Source organism: Cornus florida, unplaced genomic scaffold, assembly GCF_030987335.1.
Source record: "Cornus florida cultivar Cherokee Brave unplaced genomic scaffold, ASM3098733v1 CherokeeBrave_3.0.0_Hap2_Chr05, whole genome shotgun sequence".
Taxonomy (NCBI): Eukaryota; Viridiplantae; Streptophyta; class Magnoliopsida; order Cornales; family Cornaceae; genus Cornus; species Cornus florida.
Genome location: NW_026775575.1, coordinates 80,330,593 through 80,349,995, shown reverse-complemented (window position 1 = coordinate 80,349,995; position 19,403 = coordinate 80,330,593). Strand labels below are relative to the sequence as shown.

The following is a 19,403-nucleotide window of genomic DNA, read 5'->3' as shown; positions in this document are numbered from 1 at the left end:
AACAAACCCTTTGGTTCAAATTTCTCCTAACGGTAATCAATACTAGAATATTTTTTAAATACTCAAATAACCTTACATAAAAATAAATTAAAAAAATAACTCAAATGACCTTATTAAAATATCAAATAATTATTTTAATAAAATTTAATTAGATAAAACTATCATTTCTTATATTTGTCTTTTTATATTATTTTTGCAGAGTTAAAAATAATTTTTTATGGATTGTTGAAGATAATTTTTTTTTTTTTTTTTTTTTTTTTTTAAACAAGTAAATTGTTGATGAATCGAATTATTATTTAGCCAATATCTGTTAAGTTATATGAATTATTTTTTAAATAGTACTTTATTTTGACATCAAATATAATATATTATATGGTAAAATAATTACTATACAAAGTCATTTAAATCATTTACTCTTTCACGGAATATTTCACCTTAAATTTTTTTGGAATTGGTTTGTAGGACTTGAAACGTTGAAAGGAATTTGTAGGAGAGTAATTTTGGTAAACTAAAGTAATTACTTATCAAATTCCTTACAAATTTCTCTAATTTTATAATGTAGTAATAATTTCTTCAAATCCTTTCAAATTCCATTTTCTTTTAAAAAATGAAAATGGTTCCAAACACAACGTTAAATGAATTGGATAAACGATGATGCAAGCATGAAAAGCTAGAGTTTTCAAATTAACTCATTTATATATTACATTCACCAATCAAATTCAACAAAAAAAAACGTTGACTCGAAAAAGAAAAAAAAAAGGAGCATAATGAGAGTCCATTTTATTTGGATGATGGTGGCTCGTTGACATAGCTTCCCATCCTCACCACAATGCCATCAATGTCACGAACGTAACCCACCTTCTGTCCCCACTCTTTCTCCTCTGGTTCCCTCACCGGCACTGCTCCATTCTCCACTGCCCTCTGATCAACAATGATCAAACGGTTACAGCTCTTCCATTCCAGTCACATCAAACAATATAGTAAAACATATATATATATATATATATATATACACACACACACGTACCTTGAAGGCAGCATCAACATCTTGGTAAGCGAAGCAAATCTCAACTGGGGCCCTCTCGTTGCCGGACCGTGGGATCCGAACCGCACCAGTTAAATCATCCGTCTCGTGCTGATGCAAAGGTGTGAAGGCTATGGTGGTCTGCCCACTCTCCAGCTCTCCCCATCTGATCACATCACCGACCACACATTTTCAATCAATCATCAAAGCATTGCCGACTTCCATATTTTCAGTTTTAATATTTTGGTTTGATCACAATAAAACAATCTTATCGTTGGCCGGGTCTAAACTATTAATGAATGAATAATTGAACGTAGGTACATAATTGAAGCATAGATAAATATATATGGATGATATACCTGTGGGATTCGTCCAAGCGACGCACGGTGTAGCCAAATGCCTTGGCGTAGAAAGCTACGGACTTGGCTACGTCTTTCACGTAAACCACCGTGTATGCGAATGCTGGGCTCAACAATGACGCCATTGATATTCTCTCTGTGTGTATCGGATCACAGCAGAGTCAGAGACACTAGATGAAGTTGAGCCCATTTCTACCATCTCTTATCTAGATGTGTTTAATGAACACGTAGCAAAGCTCATTGACACGTGTACGTCATGCATGCTCGGAGCAGCTAACTGCTGCCACCTTATTTGCTACCATATTTCTTTTTAGGGATACCGACCAACACATTTAATCAATAGCTTCTCCTCCCTCCATTCGAAATATTCCATTTAATTCTTATCGGTATTTTTATCTTATTCGATGAATTTGAAGCACATAAAATTTATAAAATAATGTTGCATAAAGTTAATTCTTTAAAATTAGAATAGAAGAAAATTTTAGTTTAATTTTAAATAAATTTTTTATTTTTTATTAATTTCAAAACACTAATTCCTTACACATTGAACATAGCTTCAATGCATTTAAGAAATATAATTCATCTGTTCAGTTATAATTTTCGTTTAAAATAACTTGTACTTAGTTGTATCTACTTGACATAATCAAATTTATACACAATACAGTTATGACTTGTCAAGTTTAAAGAGAATACAAGAGGTCCATGTATTTACTTGTATGAATTGAATGAGAAAACTGTACAAACAAGGGCCAAGGCGTTAAGCCTAACAAATTAGGCATGCATCTAAACAAGCTCAGACTATTAGCCAACAAAAATACATGGACCATAACACACACAGTCCTAACTTGTTATAAGCAAAAAAAAAATGAGAAGGGAAATAGTGGAGAAATGTTGTTGAACCAAAAAAACAGAAGTACAACAGTAAAGTATAAGCAAAATCAAGAGAAGAAAAAGCCTGTGAGATCAGCTTGAGCTGATGCTTCTAACAACAATCAACCCCATCACCAGCCTGACCAAACTGTTGGGATTTATATGTCCTGGTATAGCAAATTTCTATTTGAATTAAGGTGACATAAGTTCATGACGTTTCTGAAATATTTATGTTTTATACAATTGGTCAATTCAATGTATTATGTTTCAATTCATTATAGAATTGATAGTATCCACTTGATTATAAGAGATATTTATATATGTATGTGATGACGATCAATATATGAATATAAATAGTAATCATAAATAATTCATAATCGGTAATTATGGATGGACTCATAATTAATTAAGACTTGAACTGGATCCGCGTTAGGTTGAGATATATTGCGAGAGCCGTCGTATGCAATTGCTCCATATCACCGTCATGACATTTGACTCTTAAGTATGAGAAAATTATAGACTCTTTTATTAATTAATAATTACTTTGATTTGTTCGGCGGATTCTTCGGGATCCTTAGACCGACACTTTGGGTAGTTATGTAATTAATAGTTAGAGGGTTATATTTTCAATATTTGCATCATTGCTACTTGTATTTATTTTGTATTGATTATGGTTGATCACAAAGTAAATTCGAAGGCCTTCGTGTGTTTTTAGACAAAATGATTTATTATATATTTATTTATTTAAATTATTATTTTTGTCAAACAAATGTTTTATTATGATCGAGCCAGAAATAATCAAATGTACCAAAATAAATATATTAATTAAGTAGTCGGATTGATGGCTTTATTTATCCGATAACTTATTATGCATAGAGGGGTCAAAGTACAATATTGACTTAGAGGTTATTTATTATTTAATTGAAGTTCAATTAATTTCTTTTAGTGGAGTATAAATTAATTTATGAATTAATTGAATTGGGTCCATGGATCGGGCCAATTATTAATTCATTGTAGCCAATAAAATAATAAACCCAAATGATTCTCACTCATAACCTAACTTGATATTGGAATCATATTAGATTTGAGACATGTGAATTAGAGATTGAGAAAGATTTATTGTTTCCTTTTTCTTATCTTTATGTTGCCTAGATATATACATGGTCTATGTATATTTTAGGGGTGATTTTTATGAGAAGGAAAAAGGAATATATTTTCTCTCTCTAGGAAATTAGGGTTTATGTTCTCATCTAATGGAGGCTCCCATAAGCCTAGTTTTCCAAGGTCATTTATGGGGGCTTATGAGTAATTCCTAAAGTCAAAACAATTACCAACAAGATGGAGATCCAAGGAGAAGGCATCTTGCTAAGGGATTTACAATAAGTGAGAACATTCACTTTAGAGGAAAGATTTAAAGGTTTACTCAGGCCTTTGATGTAAGTATTCAATCCATTAATTGAATGATATATCATATTTTATTTTTGCATAAAACTTGTCTCTATGTGATGAATCAAGATCTATGAATCAAAATCCCTCAAAAAGTTTTAAAACTTGCACGTTTCCCAACGGTGGTATCAGAGCATGGTTTGATTTATTTCTAGAGATCATGTTTTTATCAAAATCATCATCATGGATCCAAATTATATATATATATTGATGTATGATTTAATATATTGATACATGATGATGTATGTATAATTGTGAATGGATGATGATGTGTGTTTGGACCATGGATGAAGCTTATAGGTTTTCGAATGTAATTTTATCTTTGGATGAATGTAATTAAGGCTTTGATTTAGCCGTTTGAAAGTTCAATGATGTAATTTAATTTTTTCCATTGTATTTCAAATTGTAAATTTATTTAAAGCCATGTAATCTTCATCAAAGAATGCTATGAAGCTTCAAGAAGGTCCAAAAGGGTTAAATTAGGCTTCAACAATTTTCTAGAATTTTTTCGGAATTTTTCTGGAATTTTTTGGGGCTTAATTTAATTTTCTGGAATTTTTTCTAGATTTTTTCGGCGACCCGGGTACTGCCGGCGGCGAATGCAGTGACCGGAGGTGGCCTGTCGATCCGGTGCGGCGCGGTGCACTTACATGCGGTGCACTCGGATCATTGACCATAGGATCAAAGGATGGCGGCTGGAAATTATTGGGTGCAGCACACATAAGGTGCTATCAGTGCACTTCCAATTAACTGGCGCGTGAGGACCACGCGCCAGTCCATTTCAGCGCCCCATGGCGCGTGGCAGCGCGTGCCACGCGCCAGCCCATTCATCAAGGGCGTCTGAGCGCGTGCGAGCGCGTGGCACTCCTTTCCACACGCTTCCTCTTTCCCTAAGCGCGTGGTGGCGCGTGCACACTATCTGGTCACTCTCCAGGCACGTGAGACGCGCATGTGTGTGCGTGGGACCTGCTGGGACATTGGTTTGACTCCTCCAAGTGCATAGGACCCTACGGTATACCTCTAGGCTTGTTTTTATAATTATTTTGTGCGGTTGTCACTCATTAAAGAGTGAATTATTACCCCAAAGTGAATTTTAAAATTATTCTCCATTATTTAAAGATAGTGGGAGTTTAATGGGGTGCAATAAATATAACACTTAATAATTATTTAGTTTTTAATGTTAAAAGCTAAATTCATTGGCCGTTTTATTAGTTTTTGTCAATCATTTATTTATTTATGTGATATATGAAATGCATAGAATAGATAATTATTAATTAATTATTATTCATGCATTGGATCCATGATATTTATTTAAATGACTTAATTTATATTAATTAAGTTATGAAAATTAATTGGATTTGATTACGAATTAATTTGAGGGTACTTATTGGGAAACGAAAAATTATTTTTGTAAATTATTTTTAAAATGTGCCTCAAATTAAATATTAGTGAATCATTTAAAGTCCAAATATTTTCTAAATTTAATTGGATTAAAATCAAGGCATTTTGCATGCATTATATCATGTAAATGAATAAATTCAAAACCCTAATTATTAATGATTAAAAATTGAGTGGGAGCGGGGATTTTTATACATTACCCCATGGTCTTCATTATTAAAATTATTGTAATTAGATCTTCAAAAATAAGGCCCACGCATGATTTGAAGAGTCTTAATATTACACGAATAGTTGTCTCATGAAAATAAAAATCTTAAATATTCATTGTAATTAGATCTTTAAAAACAAGGTCATACGCATGATTTAAAGAGTTTAGATTATAATGACAAGATATTTAATGTTTTATTTTTCATTGGAGCATTAATAACGTTATGCACTCAATCTAAAATCAATAGTGTTAGCTCCCCAATGGAGTGGTCTACACTAGGTGATTTTAGAAAGGCTAAACATAATCGGGAATCATTTTATATAAATAGACAATGCATTGTCTTAAAAGATATGGAGATGATGGGAATTGCCCGCCAATAGCAATAATGAACTTCACCAACCGAATAAGTTATTGGCGTATTGGTTATCCGATTTTTCATGCAGTGGTTAAGGGACCCACATACTGTTTTAATGGAAGTGCTTGCTTAATAGCAAATGAATCTCAACAATAGTAATAATGAACTCCTCCATCAGGATAAGTTATTGACATATTGATGGTATGATTTATTATGCTACGACGTTGAGGGACTCGCATTAATTAAAATGGATTGTTTACCAATAATGATAATGATCTCTTATTATATTGAGATTTATTATATTATGTGGTTAACAAACTTATTTTAATTTTAAATATGCATGATAGTATTAATAATTCACCTTGCATATTGTATGAATGCATTTATATTCAGATTAATTATGTTTGATCCATTTTATCTGTTTGCTTACATATTCAATATTTTTTTTTGGACCTCATTTATATTGACTGGAAAATGAACTTAGATATTTTATTCACAACATAAGGGTATAAACGTATTTACTAATCCTAAACCTAATCCTTTTACTTTAAGATACCCAAGAGAACATTAATGTTTTGAATAAGTGAAATAAGACAAATGATATGACTTGGTACAATATTCTAGAGTTTATCTCGAATACGTTCCAAAGCTAACATTTACAGTATTTTATTTTCTTCAAGTATCATGTTAAATGTCAATAAGATGTTTTGGTGAAATTAGATAGAGAGTATGCCAAAGTACTATGTCAGACTTGAATACCATCAAGATAACCTAAGGAACTCCAGTATGAAATCGAATTTTGGAAAATGATTGTTTATTATTTAAAATTAGCTGGAGATCAATAAGACTGACTTGCGTGGTAAGTTTCAAATTGACATGATTATTGCCTTGTTACCAAACTGGTTTGGCTCTTTCAGAGTAAACTAAATAAGGAATCAGTTTGAGTTCACACTCGCTGATATTCTTATAGAATTGGTAACAGATGAAGGGATAATCAAAAGTTTGGGTGTTCTTATCAATCTAACCTAGTCTATACTATCTTCTTCTAGGCCTAAGTGGAAGGGCAAAGCAAAGAAGAAGGATGATAATAGGATTAGGCTAGCACAAAACAAGGGTATCCAAAAGGTTAACGGGAATAAGGCAGTGTATGTTGAGGGCGAAGGAAATTGTTTCTTTTGCTGCTAACTAAGACACTCAAGGACGAACTGTCTAAGTAATGACATGGCATAGGAAAATATATATATTTAGTCGTTGAGCTATGTTACGTGGTTGTATCTATTAATTCCTGATGGATAGATTCTGGAGCCACTAAACATGTTTGCAATTCATTGCAAGGATTTCAGGAATCCAGAAGCCTCGATGATATGGATATATATTTGTACTTGACCTGATGTCAAGGTTGTACCTAAGTCAGTGGGAGTATTACATATGAAATTAGAGAGTATGAGGATATTAGTATTAGAGAACTATCTTTATGCACAGAAGTTAGACGCTATCTAATTCTTGTTTCACTTGTGATTTATAAAAACTGGATTGTTATTTTGTAAAACTGGTTTTATAAAATTGAATAGATATGCAATTGCTTCTGGTGCATTGAAAGATGGTTAATATACTACAATCACAAACTCTTAAGATTTGTAGAATGTAGAAACTAATGTTGCATCTTCTAGATTGAATGTTAAGAGAAAAATTGTTATTCCTGACTCATTGTATTTTTAGTGTCTATTTTTTGAGTTGTAATCAGTCAAAATGAGACTAAAAGATTGGCCAAAGAAGGTTTATTACCTAGTGAGGCAGATGACCCTAAACCAAACTTGTGAACGAATCATGTTTTGAAGGATAGATAACTCTAAGGGCTTAATTAGCCAAATGAAATAGACATAAAGAACAATTGGAGTCGGTACACACGGACACGTGTGGTCTTATGAACATCCAAGCAAGATTACTCATGTTTTGGATAAATTTACCTGTTGCGACACAAGTCTTATACTTTTGGTATATTCCGAGAGGGTCAAGACTGATGAGGAGCACAAATTAGGTAAACTTATCAAAACACTTCGATCTGATCGTGTATATGAGTATTTCTTGGGATAGTGCAAAGGCTATATGGTCAATGAGGGTGTTGTGTACCAGTTTTCCGCAATTGATGCTCAATGGATTGAGGTGTCAAATAGGAATAACAGAATTCCGCTTAACATGGTTAGATCTATGAATAGTTATGCTACATTATCTCTTTCATTTAAAAGTTTAGCGTTAATGATATCGATGCGCATTATAAACTGCATTCCATCTTAGTCTGTCTCAAGGATACCATTTGAGCTGCGTTTTTGACTAAATCTTAGTTTGAATCACATGCACATATGGGTAGTCTTGCACATGTGCGCTTGATAGAGACAAGTAAATTGGAAACAGATCATACGCATGATAGATTTGATAGCTACTCTAAATGCACTAGGATGGATTATTTTATGATCTCAATGATAAAAGTTGATTGTTTACACTCACTGTTTATCTATAGGAGGATTATATTATGAATTACATACCTAGTAGCATAAGGTTAGAGAATATGGTATGAGTACCAAATGTACCACATGTGAACACACTTATTATAGAGATTGAGAATAATATATGAATTCCCTATTGATGCGTCAGCATCATCTAGTACAAAGATTCTTGCATCGGTACATTGATGTAGTGGGAGGATTATCATCCAATCCGACAGAAACATGTTTTTAGGTGAGACCATTATGGACATCCCTGTTAAACATGAGTTGGACCCAGTAAGCTACACGGAAGCGTGAACCGATATGGATACAGATCGTTTTGGCGAGTTACTATGAAATCAGAGTTGGAATCTATGTATTCTAATAAATTCTGGGATCTTGTAGAACTTTCTAGTAGGGTGATACCTATGGAAGACAAGTTAATCTACAAAAAGATACCAGAAGATTTCTTAGTGAATAAATCATGAGTGTACAAGGGAATGTCATTATTTTTCTGATCCTATATATATTGATGACATCCTACTCATTTTGAATGATGTGGAAGTTTTGTCATCAATAAAAAGGTAGTTGTTCAATTACTTTTAAATGAAGGATTTTCAAGATGTAAGCTATATTCCTATGATCAAACTTTTGCAAGATCAGGTTAAAAGGAAAATAGGCTTATCTTAATAATCCTACATTGATAAAGTTTTGACCAGGTTTGGTATGCATAACTCAAAGAATGAGTTTTTGTTTTATTGATATGGATTGCTCTCTCTAGTACGTAGTTTTCCAAGACTAGCAGAGGAGATTGAGCAAATGAGACTGGAACTATATGATTTGGCATATGGGAGTCTTATATATGCTATGGTCTATACCAAACAGGACATCCGCTACATTATAGGGATAGTCAGATGATATCAGTCCAATCCTGGACTTGATAACTGGTCTGTTGTGAAAAATATCATTAAGTATCTAAGGAGAATCAATGATATCATACTCATTTATGGATGTGATGATATGGTTTTAGTCAAGTATGCTAGTTCTGATTTTCAATCAGAAGTAGATACTATGAGGTTCATGACTTAATGTATGTTCACTCAATGGAAGGGAAATCAGTTAGTAGATTGTTAAGCAGATTTCAACTGCTGACTTAAACCTGCAAGTGGAGTACATTGCAACCTTAAAGGCGGTAATAAGCTTTTTTGGTTTGATCTCACTGATTTAGAGGTTGTGGAGCACATTAGTCTGCCTATAGAGCTATATTGCGACAATAGTGCAGAAGTAGTCCAAACCAATGACCCAAGGTTCCATAAAGGAACAAGATACACTGAGAGGAAGTATTATGTTCTACATGATATTATCCGGCAAGAAAATGTACTTGTGGCTAAAATATTGCATACACAACTTTATTGATCTATTAACAAAGGTGTCATTGATTAATAATTTTGATCGTCATCTGGATAACATTGGAGTTATATGCAATTTGAATTGGTTATGAGGACAAACGGGAGCTGTTGGGATTTATATGCCCTGGTATAGCAAATTCCTATTTGGATTAAAGTGACATAAGTTCATGACGTTTCTGAAATATTTATATTTTATACAATTGGTGAATTCAATATATTATGTTTCGATTCATTATAGAATTGATAGTGTCTACTTGATCACAAGAGATATTTATATATGTATGTGATAGCGATCAATAAATGAATATAAATAGTAATCATAAATGGTTCATAGTCGGTAATTATGGATGAACTCATAATTAATTAAGGCTTGAACTGGATCCGCGTTAGGTTGAGATATATTGCGAAAGCCGTCGTATGCAATTACTCCCTATCACTGTCATGGCATTTGACTCTTAAGTATGAGAAAATTATAAACTCTTTTATTAATTAATAATTACTTTAATTTGTTCGGCGGATTTTTCGAGATCCTTAGACCGACACTTTGGGTAGTTATATAATTAATAGTTAGAGTGTTATATTTTTAATATTTGTATCATTGCTACTTATATTTATTTTGTATTGATTATGGTTGATCACAAAGTAAATTCGAAGGCCTTTGTGTGTTTTTAGACAAAATGATTTATTATATATTTATTTATTTAAATTATTATTTTTGTCAAACAAATGTTGTATTGTGATCGAACCAGAAATAATCAAAGGTACCAAAATAAATATATTAATTAAGTAGTCAGATTGATGGCTTTATTTATCCGATAACTAATTATGCATAGAGGGGTCAAAGTGCAATATTGACTTAGAGGTTATTTATTATTTAATTGGAGTTCAATTAATTTCTTTTAGTGGAGTATAAATTAATTTATGAATTAATTGAATTGGGTCCATGAATCGGGCCAATTATTAATTCATTATAGCCAATAAAATAATAAGCCCAAATGATTCTCACTCATAGCCCAACTTGATATTGGAATCATATTAGATTTGAGACATGTGAATTAGAGATTGAGAAAAATTTATTGTTTCCTTTTCCTTATCTTTATGTTGCTTAGATATATACATGGTTTATGTATATTTTAGGAGTGATTTTTATGAGAAGGAAAAAGGAATATATTTTCTCTCTCTAGAAAATTAGGGTCTATGTTCTCATCTAATGGAGGCTTCCACAAGTCTAATTTTCCAAGGTCATTCATGGAGGCTTATAAGTGATTTCTAAAGGCAAAACAATTACCAAGAAGATGGAGATCCAAGGAGAAGACATCTTGCTAAGGAATCTACAATAAGTGAGAGAACATTCACTTTAGAGGAAAGATTTAAAGGTTTACTCAGACCTTTGATGTAAGTATTCAATCCATTAATTGAATAATACATCATATTTTATTTTTATATAAAACTTGTCTCTATGTGATGAATCAAGATTTATGAATCAAAATCACTCAAAAAGTTTTAAAACTTGCATATTTCCCAACACAAACAACACTCATCGTCTATTTTGATGCATGCCTATTAAGCTATAAAGCTGAACAAGTCAACACACACAGGGTAGTTCAATAAACAACTCGAAGTCCATTTTGTGCCACTTCCTTCCTCATCGAGGAACAATAGCAGTTGCAAAATCCCAGCTGCCATTCTACTCAATTTTAAGGAAAAGTGAATATGTGGAGCAGACATCGATTAAAGAGTAGTAAATTAAAGAGAAGCTTGAAATTTATGCTTCATTTTTTGTGATTATATCAAGTTTATAGGTCAAACGAATCAAAGCAGTTTAAAGTCCAAGTGAAACAAGACATCCAAGTCTAGCAGCTGAAAGATGCTTTCAGTGAAACTAAGCAGAGGTCTATGTACCATGCGAAGAATTGAAATGAGCAATGATTGCTTACTTTCAGCACAAGGAGACCCCAAAATGCTGCGACGTTGAATGAAAACAGTCCATCTAATGGGTGCAAACCGTGCAAATTAAAAAGATTGAACTCATTGCCAAGTATTTATTTAGATTCTAAATAAGTATTAAGGCAAATATTCTTTAACAAAAATTACTTAGAACAAAGAACACCACAACATAAAGTAGGGGAAAACTTCTGGTTCCAACCAAAACCTATGCAGATAATAATATGATCTATCCCAAAAACGCCTACGGTACCATTCCAAATTTCCATCTCAACACTACAATTGCCCTGGTAAGTAAATATCTACGCCATCAAAAGCAAAAGAAATACTACTCACCTTCTTTCTTCAAAAAGATATTAAGCCAATCCCTTAAGAACCTGTAGGGAGAGGAATGTGGTTTAGAATTTAACCCTTGAAGTCAACTTGGATCATTTGAAAGACTTTACAATGTGATTAATACATTTTTATAAAAAATAAAAAAAAAAAAAAAAAAAAGAACTTTACAATGTGGAGTTGGTCTTCCCTGAAATTCACAGACGGAGTTCAATCACATAAATCCACATAGTAGAAACAACATTTAAACACTTTTGAATCCTAATTCCACTAATTCTAGCTGCACAATATAGGACCATTTTTCCATTGGTTATAAACTATAAAAAATAAAAAGTAATAATAATAATAATAATAATTGAAAGAAAGTACTATTTCTTGTTAATTTTCCCATGCGGAGGACTACAGAGTACAGAAGGTTGTGGGATAAAAAGGCCACTGAGGTATATTAGAACTGTATAATATACAAAAAGGAAGTGGCACTACATTTCAGCTATATATAAAGAACACCATTGACATCAAAGTGAAGGTGCCAAAGCAATTGGCAGTTAAGCAGCAATCAAAACAAAGTGTTGTACGCTATATGAACCTTCAAGCAATGGAATGGTAAATTTTAACTTTCTATTTTTAAACGTAGTAATGGCTGATTTTAGTGATTTGCGGAGTATAATTTAAAAACATAATTTTTTAATCCTATAAAAAAAAAAAAATACCGCCAAAAACTTTTTTATTTTATTTTTTAAAACCGCCAATAACTTTCCCACGTCTTTTTCGACCTTTTATTCTCTGTCTACGAGAAAGCACAGTCCGAGTGCTCTCTGTGCCATCGATTAAAGAACAATCGACGGATCATATCCACTTCACGCATTAAACGCGGATAGTCATTCTCAGCCGTACAATGACAACAAAAACCAACGACCACGATTAAACCAACGATAGAATTCAAAAATTCCCACTATCCATAAATACCAAACCAACACCATACACACCCTAAATCGCGTCAGTTCTTCCTCTCAATTCGAAACCCTAGAAATATCAATCGGTGCAGGAGGTCTGAAAATGTCAGGTCGTGGAAAGGGAGGGAAGGGTTTGGGCAAGGGAGGTGCGAAGAGGCACAGGAAGGTGTTGAGGGACAACATTCAGGGGATCACAAAGCCTGCGATTCGTAGATTGGCTAGAAGAGGTGGTGTGAAGAGGATTTCTGGGCTGATCTATGAGGAGACTCGTGGTGTTCTCAAGATTTTCCTCGAAAATGTGATTCGTGATGCTGTGACCTACACGGAGCACGCGAGGAGGAAGACGGTGACGGCCATGGATGTGGTGTATGCTCTCAAAAGGCAGGGAAGGACTCTCTATGGGTTTGGTGGGTAGTCTCTGTTTTAGGGCTTTTGATCTATCGTTGTAGCTCTGTTTATATTTCCTTTGAATTGCTCTGTTATTAGAGGTTTTAATGTTTTGCAATTCACATTTTATATTCGAAGCTATGGATGTTCTATTTTGTTGGGAATTTTTTTTTAATAATTATTGAACTCAATTTCCTTGGTGGAATAATTAATCGAAGGAGAAGGCACAGTTTAAGTTTTAAGATTTTTAAATGGAAAATGGCAGATAATTGTTTGTGGTTTTGAATTTATTTTGATTTCCATTTCTGAGATACATTTTCTCTTCTCTGCAACCAAACACACTGGGGGCGTTTATATACGCGCTTTTTTTATTTTTTTATTTTATAAACTTAAGTTAATTGACGTTAATCTTTCATTAGGTTTCAGTTAAAACATTGATTGTTGTATCTTATCATAGCCTATGACTCCTCTTCAACATGATTTGAGTGAAGAAAAAAAATGTATAAAACTGTGTTTGGGATGAATTTATTTATTTATTTAATGCCGCATTGAATTTATTTTAGGAGAGTTGTATTGGCAAAAATGGGGCACAATTATATTTGCATATAAAAGTTACCTCAAATATATAAGTTAGCTAAAGTCTCCTAAAAATAATAGCAATTTTATCGTAATCACCAGCCTTATAATTATAATTGAAAGAAATTTAATCAACATTGGGTGCTTCAAATCTTTACATTTTAGTATTCTGTAGTCAAAATTGGCTCCTTTTTGTAGGCGTGTCCAAAATATCTTTTCTGAGGGGAGGTGGGAAATGGCTATTCCATCAGGATTTGGGATGATAATTGGCTCCCCATCCAATGAACCCCAAACAAAGTCTCCACTCCCTGCATTTCAATGGTTTGACATTGATTTCCGCCCTTCATCATCTCGATCAGGTCATAACTCTTCGAGATATGGAAAATCAAAGATACTCGAAAAAATGTGTTCTTTCTTTGGCAATGTTGCCACCGATTTGTTCTCATGAAGCCTCTCTGCGGAGGTTGAATGTCATTTTTGTGGCATTTGTTGTTCTACTGCCCTTTTTCAGGATTGATTTGGAAATCCTCCCCTCTCAACACTCATTTCAGTTCTGAGGAAAATCGGAGCTGGTGCCATGTGTGGTCCCAATTCATGCTTTCCTGCTCCAGTGGCCCTCATTAACAGATTTATTGCACCTTGGGTGCCTCCATTTACTGGCACGTTTGGGAGGTTTGGCCTCCGGCTCCTCCAAGCTATCAACCTCGATTTGTCTCTTGCCCTTGTTTGATGGTTTTTTTTTTATGTGTCTTGGTAAATTTGCCTTGTTTTAAAATAAAAAAAAAATAGTTCACTTAGGAAAAAATATTAATAATATACTATGACAATAATATACCATAATATAGACAATGTGCCCATTGGACGGCAACAAAAAAATTATTATGGTGACACCTTAATATTAGCCACTGCATGGTTATCTCTTTCTCTTTCTCTTTTTCTTTTTAAATATATATATATTTATTTATTTTAGCACTGGCTTAATTTGTGGTGACCTCATTGACATGTGTACATTATGCATGTTCTGTCAACTTAACTGCTGCCACCTGGCTAAGTTTTTTTTATTTTTATTTTAATTTTTTATTTTTTATTGGTGGCAATCGTATCACATTCAATTGTGTTTTTGATAGTTTTCAAAGTTTGATTAGTAGTAATGGAGGAGCACACTGGGTACAAATCTAACGTACGGTATTAGTTGCACAAAGTGGCTACTCAATAGTCAATACACACATGCACTCGATACTTGAAAGAAGTGGTATGGTGAAGCTAGAAGGAAGGAAAAAAAAAAAAAAAAAAAATACGGGGTCACATACACAGTGTGTATGAATTTGAATTAAACTTCATCATACTAATGACAAATTGGAGAATGCCAAATAAACTTTTAAGAGACTGCCAGACCCAACTCCCAAGCAGTAGTTGGAAAATTCACCATACTAATGAAAAATTGGAAAATGAATTAAAATATGTATATAAGTATATAGTGAAGCTTAAACTTTTTTCTCTCTATATATCAGCAGAAGTTTTGTAATAATTGAGTCAAAAAAAACTGCCAGAGGGAATTAAGCAACATAACATAAGAGTGTTTGGAGCTAGCATGCATCACAAACTGTAAAACTAAAACATATATTATTAAGTACTCATCCTCCTCTTCTATTCAGATCATTTCTTGTCTGGCACCACAGCAGCTTCAGTGGCTTTCAGTACTGCAGGTTCACAGGCTTTCACTGCTGGTTCACCTACAAAAAACACATGGAATTTTTTTTTAAAATTAAGCACGTGAATCAGGAAAATCAAGAAATTAATAAATTACATCTACAAACCACACTGGAAATCTTTGAACAAAATCAGAAAAATAAAGGAACAGGAAAGGAATAATATTTCTATATTTCTATTAGTTGAGAATTAATGACGGATAATAATATGATCTATCCCAAAAACACAAACAGTAGCATTCCAAATTTCCATCTCAACACTGCAATTGCCCAGGTAAATAAATATCTACACCATCAAAAGCATAAGTAGTACTCACCTTCTTTCTTCATCACAACAGAAGACAACCCCTTAAGAGCCTGCAGGTTGATGAATGTGGGTTAGAATTTAACCCTTGAAGTTGACTTACATCATTTGAAAGACTTTACAATGTGATTTATACATCGAAGGAAAAAAAAAAAAAAGGTCTTTACAATGTGGATTTGGTTCTCCCGGAACTACACAGATGGAGTTTAAATCACGTAAATCCATCTAGTAGAGACAACATTTAAACACTTTTCAACTCAACAATCAGCTTAAGACATCCTATTTTCACCAATTCTGCACAATCTAGGACCATTTTTCCATTGGTTATAAATTATAAGAAAATTAATAGAAAGAAAGTACTATTTCTTGTTCATTTTCCCATGCAGAGGACTTAAGGAGATTGTGGAATATATAGGCCACTGAGGTATATTAGAACTGTAATAAACAAAAAATAAATGGCACTTCAAACAGCTAGTTAATCAAAAGAAAGTTGTCCAGAATCAAAATATATTAGCGAGATTGGATTATTCCAGATAATCAAACTAATTAGAATCAGAACATATCTCCAGCAAACAGCTAAATATATGTATAAATACATGTTCCCTCCTAATGAGTGCATCCCAACAACAATCATGTATTAACAAAAGAAGAAAGGATTACATTCTCCACACTATCAAAAACCAATGAAAGAAAGAGGGGATTGCTCCTTAATTTGACAATCCAACAGCAAACCCCGCTACTACTACTACCAGGATAAGGCACTAAAATAGCAAGAGTATATAACTGCCAGAAAATGAAGAGAATTAAAATTATTATAAACATTCTGGTTATTTGTAGTTTCCCTCTTTTCTTTACTTTTAATTATTTACCCAAAAAAAAAAAAAAAGGTTCTAACTATTCCTTCAATAATTTAAACAAACTTTAAGGAGTCTCAAAGTAATCTACCCCTATAATGAAATGTGAAATTTCAATAATTTTGAAGCAATTAAGAGAGTATAATTGAAAGGAAAATGATGGCAAGAAGGGAAAAAAACTTTACTGATACCATCTTCATTTTCCTTTAGAAAATTTATAATGGGAAGGAAATTGATAAAATTTTCATAAATACTTCATTATAAGAGGTGAAATGGTAAAGCAAAATTGTATTTGTTAGAACTTAAAAAGAATAAGAGCAAAACAAATAATGACCAACACATATCTCTGTCTTCCATTTCTTATCAGTTAGCACAATTTTAATTGATTCCAGGGTAGGGAAGCAAATCAACTATATGTCTTTACATCACCTATATGCAGATTTTTCAATGCTTGCAGTACAAAAATTATCAATCACGCTATCGACCTCTTCTTATAGAATGTAATTGCGTATATATAACCATCTGTAATTTGAGAATAACTCTGTAATTTCCTTCTGCATACCTCTCATCAGTCAATCACGTGCATATATGTTCTATTGGAAAGCCTCTTCCATCTACTGCAGGACACTTATTTAATCCTTCTTCTCAAGCATTCACTACATATATACTTGCTTTCACCAACACAGCCCACACAAACAGATATATATATATATATATATATATATATATATATATATATATATTTGTCTTCACCCACACACACACACACACACATATATACTTAGTCCTTAGACTTTAGATCGATATAATAGTTTTTCAAGATAAGAGTATCCCCATGATCATCATCATGTCCACCATATATTCCCTTTTCAGCAGCCTTTCCAAATTTATACACTATAAGAAGTTGAAATTCCCAACCGAAATAGCTAGGGCACTGTATTTTTTTTCATGTAATATAGAAATGATCAGCACATACACATATTATAACATGTATCAACATCTATAAACCGATTAAGGTGAAGAAGTTTTGGGACGTATATACCTCTGACTGTTCCTTTTGACATTTTTTCAATGCTTCAATATCTGCATAGTGAATCAAAAACTCAGTATATATATGTGTGTGTGTGTGTGTGTGTGATGATGATGAAAGGGAGGTGGAGAGAGAAAATGTGTGTGTGTGTGTGTGTGTTTACGTACCGTAGTGGAGAAGGCCATACAAGGTACTTCCGGCGACCACCAGCCCCATCTGCGTCGAGTAATTCCGTAAATGCTGCAACAACAGACCCAGTTTCGACATCTTCGAATTCCACACTCTCTCTCTCTCGCTCTGCTCTTTCTTTCTCTCTCTCTTTTCTTTTTAGCTGAGAAGCGTGGGTGGTTTGACGTACAGTACTACTAATTTATAGTAAGACATATAAGTCTTAATTAAATTCTTAATGTATTACTACTAATTATTAATAGACTAAAACGCAATGAAATACAAAATAAATAAACTGTGTGTAGTATTTATTTTCTAAGTAAAAAATAAATTGTAAATTTTCAAAGTAGAAATCGTTGATTTGGTGATTTGTAAATTAAATGAAAAAAAAAAAAAAAAAAAAAAAGCCCGTCAAACACTATCCCGTTTGTCTTATTATACCACCTTTATTCTCTCTCTACGAGAAAGAATAAAGGACAATCCGAGTGCTCTCTGTGCCATCGATTAAAGAACAATCGACGGATCATATTCACTTCACGCATTGGACGCGGATCTTCGTCCTCAGCCGTCCAATCACATCGAAAACCAACGAGCAAGATTAAACCCTCGATAGAATTCAAAATTCCGCAAATCTTCATCGATAAATACCACCACACCAACTCCAAAACCAAACGCATCCCAATTCGCGCCACTTCTTCTTCTTCTCAATTCGAAACCCTAGAATTGTCTATCGGTATCTGAAAATGTCTGGTCGTGGAAAGGGAGGGAAGGGTTTGGGCAAGGGAGGTGCGAAAAGGCACAGGAAGGTGTTGAGGGACAACATTCAGGGGATCACGAAGCCTGCGATTCGTAGACTTGCGAGAAGAGGTGGCGTGAAGAGGATTTCTGGGCTGATCTATGAGGAGACTCGTGGAGTTCTCAAAATTTTCCTGGAAAATGTGATTCGTGATGCTGTCACCTACACGGAGCACGCGAGGAGGAAGACGGTGACGGCCATGGATGTGGTTTATGCGCTGAAGAGGCAGGGAAGGACTCTCTATGGGTTTGGTGGGTAGTCTCTGTTTTGATCTTATCATTGTAGTAGCTCTGTTCATATTTCCTTTGAATTGCTCTGTTATTAGAGGTTTTAGTATTATTAGTATTTTGTAATGCACAATTTATATTTGAAGATGTAGATGCTCTATTTGGTTGGAAAATATTTTTTTCCTATTGAACTCAATTTATTTACTGGGATAATTAATTGAGGGAAAAGGCAAAGTAAGCTGTGGTTATGAAATTGATTCTTACTTCTAGTTTTAGGTTTCTCATTTTTTAAATGTAAAATGCCAGAAAATTGTGGTTGTTTTGAATTTTTTACTGGGTTAACATTTTCTCAGTAAACAAGCACACTCTGCTTTATGATCTTTGTTTACGAGCACTTATGACAACTGATCTGACCAGAAAACTATACTTAAATGTTGACTCCTCGCGAAATTCATTCTCAAGCATTTGTCAGGCTTTCGAAATGGTGCTAAAATTTGATTTTCAACTTGAAATGAGTATTACCAAAATGAATGAATTTTTAACATTATCACCCTCTTTTAAAATGAAATT

The 19,403-nt window shown here is 33.4% G+C and overlaps 3 protein-coding genes across 3 annotated transcripts; 2 read left to right on the top strand and 1 right to left on the bottom strand.

The window, feature by feature from the left end:
• Nucleotides 1–447: 447 nt before the first annotated feature.
• On the bottom strand, nucleotides 448–1,508 carry LOC132310260 (uncharacterized). The gene is made up of 3 exons (XM_059808450.1): nucleotides 1,384–1,508; nucleotides 1,028–1,190; nucleotides 448–921 (listed from the first exon to the last, which is right to left on the bottom strand). The coding sequence occupies exons 1-3, from the start codon at nucleotides 1,506–1,508 to the stop codon at nucleotides 781–783; spliced, it is 429 nt and encodes a 142-aa protein (XP_059664433.1). The 3' UTR covers nucleotides 448–780.
• An 11,298-nt stretch (nucleotides 1,509–12,806) lies between these two features.
• Nucleotides 12,807–13,333, top strand: LOC132307073 (histone H4). Its single transcript, XM_059804735.1, has one exon. The coding sequence runs from the start codon at nucleotides 12,886–12,888 to the stop codon at nucleotides 13,195–13,197; it is 312 nt and encodes a 103-aa protein (XP_059660718.1). The 5' UTR covers nucleotides 12,807–12,885; the 3' UTR covers nucleotides 13,198–13,333.
• A 5,135-nt stretch (nucleotides 13,334–18,468) lies between these two features.
• Nucleotides 18,469–19,029, top strand: LOC132307075 (histone H4). Its single transcript, XM_059804737.1, has one exon. The coding sequence runs from the start codon at nucleotides 18,554–18,556 to the stop codon at nucleotides 18,863–18,865; it is 312 nt and encodes a 103-aa protein (XP_059660720.1). The 5' UTR covers nucleotides 18,469–18,553; the 3' UTR covers nucleotides 18,866–19,029.
• The last annotated feature ends 374 nt before the right edge of the window (nucleotides 19,030–19,403 follow it).